Consider the following 5,970-nt stretch of genomic DNA (forward strand, 5'->3'; position numbering starts at 1 on the left):
TCTCCATAATCAAGGGGATGTGCCATTCGACTTAATTATGTTGTTTTGCCTCCACAGTGCATGAAAAACGAAATGGCTGTGAGACAAGCGGACGTGAACAACTGTTCAGCGAGGAAGTATTTCCTTGAAAGTGTTACTTACCTCAACGCAAGGTGTCCAAGGTGAGAAACCTGAATGGGTGCCAGTTCTAACCGAGCTGGCTAACCTCAAACGTTCTTGAAACACAGTGCAGCCTTTCTGTTACGTAGCCGACGACGTCCAATTATACGCTTCTATATAACCATATTATATTAAAGACGACCTAAGACAGGTATAAAACCCTGCTTTAACGATGCCGTATACGAACGTGCAATATCCGCCAGTCTGCATCTGATCACTCGGCGGACATTGCTCGCCACGCGGAACTTCTGAAGAAAGTCTGCTCGTCCAAGCAACGAAAGTATCAAGAACACGGTGCTAGGCTGAGTGCTGCGGATTCACCACTTCTAACCAAGTGTATCCATGCTAAACAGAACTTTCGATCGTACCTTTAGGTGCAGCAGAGTTAAACCTGGCTAAAATTCTGTCTTTCCCTTTCAATACTTGTTGATTTTATTTCGTATACTCTGCACTTCATTTTATTTTTTAATGTGTTGTACCACGGGCGCTGATATAGGTTCCGGGACCTCTTCAAGAGAATCGTCCTTTGGTATATGCTCCGTCTGTTTGTTTGGAATGAAAACTAAAATTGAAATAGTGGGCGAAGTTTATTGCTTATCTATAGTTGAACCACTGGAGCATTCCGAAGAGCACTAGAAAATACCACTAACATGCAGGCATGGCTGTCCACCGGGTGCGAATTGGAGCTCAGAAAAAAGTAATCTCTCTGATAGCCCATGGTAAAGTGTGCCCAGAGAGACAGGAACGTTATGTTTCTGCAAGACTGGGAAATTGTGCTCTGTTTCACAAGCTCCTTGGTTATAGCGAAAATTCACTTGAATCCCTTGCCATCATAGGCTGTTTGCAGCACTATGAAAGAGGGGCTGCCTGAACCAGTCAGAATTACGTACGTACGCTTCATGATTGTGTTTTTGCGAGCCCATCGACCACTGCGTCACTGTGTAAGAAGGGACAATAACATGGACTCAGTTATCGCGCCGTATCCCGATTGATCCATGTCGCCCTGGTGTACACATTTCACAGAGATTTAAACAGCTTGTTTTCTTCTTTAGTATGTCTGAAGTATAAACCACCAAAAAGAAACAGTGCGAACAAACGGGGACGAAATGAGTGTGTAAAAAAAATTTCGTCCCCGTTTGTTCGCGCTGTTTTTAGATGATGTATCACCAACTCGCCCGCTTAACTATCCTGTTGAATCATAAAGAACCCATCGTCTATAGTCTGCCAATGCTCGCTCGTGTTTGTCGCGTAGAGCGTGTAGAGCGTGTTGCGTAATGATAGACATCGATCCCGTAGGACTCTTCGCCCACATAAACCGTTGAATCCCCAGAGCTCAAGTTTTGCCCAGAAATGACTGTTTGTACTCAGGATTTTTAAATTTATACCTGATTTGTTTAGGGTGCTTGCTTTATTCTATCAGAAGTCGGACATTCGCTTCTTCTGCGGCTACACCGTAGCAAATTAAGCTGTCGTCTCAATGCGCCACGGGTGGCTCGATCTCGTTGCCTTCCAAATTCAAAAAGATTGATTTCACTACACACCTACACATACAAAACCTTTCTAATTTCGTGCAGTTTTTGACAAACTGAGTTTTTGTGATTATTAATAATAAAGAAGTTGATAAATTTATTCGAACATTCTACCTCTCCATTCATGTGACCAGAGTTTTTGGATCATACCAGTTTTCGAAACTCCGCTTCAAAACGTGACTGGCTTTTGTATGCATTTTCCGGGTGCCTATGAACTTTCGCGCCATCTCGAAGCGGTCAGTAAAAGCTTTTTGCTATTGCCGTCCCTGACTTTTGGAAATCACATTTTTCCGTCTTCTTTTCCATCTTAATTATCTATACGGCTGTTATCTTTAAAGGGACACTAAAGGTTTCCAAATATGCTATCAAAATCTAATAAACGGAATTTGGTGACACTGTCGCCACATATCCGACAGCAAAAAATCGAATTACGGCTGAGATATTGCGATAAGTTGAGGTTTTTTTTTTTGTTCCCGCCGGTCGAATTCAAACTGTTTGCTCTTACTACGTAGTAGGGTAGTATGACTCACACTATGACGCAAGAGGAGACTCTGTGATTGCTGGCGCGCGGGGAGCAAAAAAAAATACTTCGTACGTGCGTGCCCAGTCATGATCTTCATTCGATACGCACTTAAGGTAGGCGCATCTGCTGCTCCGAGCTCGTATTTCAGGCGCCGCAGGCCCAAACCAAACTATCCGAGCATGCACGAAGTGCCTGAGCCGGAACATAACCGAAACTGAAGTGGACGCCTGTAGCGCAATGTTAGCTGAGAGACTAGCGGTATCTACCGACAAGCGAACGAAATGAGTAATTTTTGTTTGCCTTGCAAAATTTACGTTGTCGTTCCGTCTTTTCGCCATCGTTTACATGTGATAAAAGCATGTTATCTCATATTCGAGACAAAACCGACTACCACATTCAAACGGTCAACGTAATTCGCATTTGTCAGCCTCCGGAATCCCTTGCGCGTCACGTGATTTGTAGTTGCGAGCCTCGGCAGTTTCGGCTGTGGCGGCGATACCTGTATTCTTGTTCTTCCTCTTTACTACCTTATAATAGGAACTGGCATTCTATCGATGCAAACTCACTTCCTTTTTCTCTTTAGTGTCCCTTTATTAATTTTTGCTACTGCAAATCTTGAATTCATTTTAGTTTCCATGGTGGTTATGCGTTCATCAATAATCTGAAAATTGGCAATTTATACGTAGTCACCGGCACTATTCGTATACACCCAAGTTTTCACCATTCAAAACCGCCGATTTTTAATCCATGGGCCCATTGGAAAGTTTCGGAACTAGTAGTATTGAAGAGCTCTGCATGTGACTTCCTTCGCTTGATCTCTTGGCATTGTTGCTATAGATATGGCGGAGCCCTCATCGCTAGGACAGCGGCTTGTCTAGCTTCGCTTTGGGATGGTAAAAACGTTTATTGCATCTAAAAAGAGAGAGTCACATGGAGGTTGCTCTGGGGTCAGGCGTAGAAACCTTCCTCTCACAAAAACTAGGCGGAGTCTCAAGTACGGGACCTCAGTGGCTTCCGCTGCCGCAATTGCTCGTTTGAACAACGCCTTTTGGGCTTTCAGGTCGGAGCAGGCGAGTAGGGTCGCCTCCCAGTCCGCGGCTGCATACGATGCGAACGTCTGAGTTCTAATAAAATCAGGCAAGTACAACTTGGTATAACAATATACTGTCGACCAAATGCCATCTCTGTACAAAATTTAAGCTATAACAATTCAACGGTTTACCGACGGGAAAAAACATTCTACGGAATGCGTATAATTGCGAAACGCGTTGTAATGGAAGGAATTAACACGAGTTTTGTACGCGATAAACTTAAGCAGGGCTAAACAATTTATTATTGATGAGATTAACCAATTAAATGGGTGTGTGTTACTTGCCAAGAGCGAAATATATTAGGTGCTTTCATTAACGAACACACGTCGACACGATCACACGCAGAAATGAGTTCAGTAGATTCCAGTTCTGGCACTCTTTTGCGAGCGGTGCTTGCCAACGATTGCACTGTATAGGCACCACTGCTCCCATGGTATAGGTAGCGTGCCTGCTGACATTCTCAAAAGCCTGTCACGAAGACGCCCCCCAGGTATCCTCGCTTGGAGAGGCAGTGTTCACTGGCGGCCGCCGGCGAGGTAGCGGCTAACAGGTCAAGATACACGCCTGGTGCCGATGTGCTCCGTAGGTGGCCGTCGGGGTCCGGCCGTCGAAGTAGCTCGGCTTTCAGCTGGCTCTGCCGCTTCCACTTCGTCCTGAACAATGCCAAAACATGGGCACAGTAGTCGAGTGAGTCGGATATATGAAGTTCAGAAGCATTGACACGGCGGACTAGTCGACGTTCTATGATCAGTGACTTACATTAGAATACATCAGCATTGACGGAAAAAAATAATGAATGACACTTAAGCTGCACCTTTAAGAGTATGGCGTGAAAGCTTCAATGGCTACTATCTGCTACAACCCTTGCAATTCCACTTGCGCGTACATATATTTTCTGTTCGTCTGATTACCAATACCTTAATTTCTCTCTCTAATATCATACATATTTTTATTAGCATAGAGTCCTAATAGGCTACCACGTTATACAGCTACCGGACTTAGGCAGCCACCCAAATCGATATAGAGCCCCAAGAGCCATGGAAGCTTAATTTCAATTCCATCCTCATCTCAGATGCGCAACCCGATTTGGCAGCTCCTCTCAACTTTGTGGCAGCATGTGCTATCGTTGCATCACACAATTCATTGACGAATGGGTACTCAGCCGTGTCGCCTGCCCTGCCAACATGACACGAGTGTTTGCCTAGGTGCGACCATAGGTCAGCAGAATCGCGAGTGCTCACTCAGGCTCCCTCATAAACATGTGTTCAAACAACGGACTCACTCTCATTCAGACACATGATCCGGGCTCACACTCATGAACTCAAACTCACGCAGGTTGGTGACTCACTAGGGCTCACTCAGACTCATGAACTCAAATTAATGCAGACCGACGACTCACTCGGTCTCACTCATATTTAAAACTCATCTGAGCCCACTCACTCATTTCACTCACCTGAGTCTGAGGAACTCACACGGGCTCACTAATTTGAACTTTACGCTCATTTGGACTCACTCCTTTCGACCCACGACTAATCTAAACGACTCAACTTGACTCACGACTCATCTCAATTCACTCACACAAACGTACGACTCATCTCGGCTCACTCATTACGACTCACGGCCCACCTGAACTCACTCGTGACTTATTCGAAGTCACTCATTTAGACTCATCTGGAGTCATTTCAACTCACGACTAATCTGAGCCACTCATTTCGATTCATCACGCATCTCTACTCACCCATATTTCAAAACCCAACTCAGGCGAGCTCTCATTTAGACTCGCCTTCGTTTAATACACTCATCAGGATCTGTGGAGGCAAGTCTGTTGTCCGTGAGTGCCTTCTTTGGCCGCCCGTGGATTGTGAACTGCCAAGCACACATCGCAGAGCTAACCCTAGCTCCGGGTTATGAGCCTTACGCCGCTTAGTCATGACCACGATGACCGAGAGCGTGATGAAGGGGAGCGCGGAGGTCGGCGCCAGCCACGTTGTCGCGTCCAGCGTCATGCCACGCTTCTTCGCAAGCAGCTATCGGAAGCCACTGACGAGGAAGGGCAGTCGACGCAGATGAATAAGGCCCCATCCACTCACGGTCGCGGCGGTAGTGACGAGGCGGAAGGTGGCCGTGGCCAGACATCGTCCACCGCCGCCAGCGGAAGGCCGTCGGACAATTATGCGGAACACCTGGAAATAAAACTCGACATAGGCGGAGAACATCAAATCGAGGAGGCTTCGGGCGTCGATGATTTCTTGATCCCTGATGGGGGGTTCCTCACCGACGCCGAAGAGGCAAATACCAACCAGACAGAGGTCTTAGACGACTTTCCATCGACGTCCTCGGACTTCGAATGATCGGTTAGACTCAGTAGTGGACCTAATCAGACATCGGCTCAAGGTCTGGCGAATATTCAAGAGACGAACGAATCTCCTGCCGCATCGCCGGTCAATATGAGCCCCGGACTAGGGGAGGCAGTGAACGAAGCCACGGAGACCTCACCACCGCAGCGGGACTGCGAGGCCGATATCTACCCACTGCAAGACGAAAATGCGGAGCGTTGGACGCTTGTCTCTTCCAAACGGCGCCCAAAAAAGAAAGCCTCGAAGTTCGCTGTGCAGCATAGCGACGTCATTTTGCAGCCAGGCGAGCCCCGGAAAGAAACAAGAAACAA

The 5,970-nt window shown here is 46.7% G+C and overlaps 1 protein-coding gene across 1 annotated transcript in view; it reads right to left on the reverse strand.

The window, feature by feature from the left end:
- Positions 1–3,514: 3,514 nt before the first annotated feature.
- Positions 3,515–5,970, reverse strand: part of LOC146208913 (homeobox protein SAX-1-like) — a 61,729-nt gene continuing 59,273 nt past the window's right edge. Inside the window, exon 3 of the mRNA XM_084579474.1 lies at positions 3,515–3,955. Coding sequence (XP_084435600.1) covers positions 3,763–3,955 — 193 coding nt within the window. The 3' untranslated portion in view covers positions 3,515–3,762. The remainder of the gene's footprint in view (positions 3,956–5,970) is intronic.

Source organism: Amblyomma maculatum, chromosome 1, assembly GCF_055883805.1.
Source record: "Amblyomma maculatum isolate TAMU_Amacu chromosome 1, ASM5588380v1, whole genome shotgun sequence".
Classification (NCBI taxonomy): Eukaryota; Metazoa; Arthropoda; class Arachnida; order Ixodida; family Ixodidae; genus Amblyomma; species Amblyomma maculatum.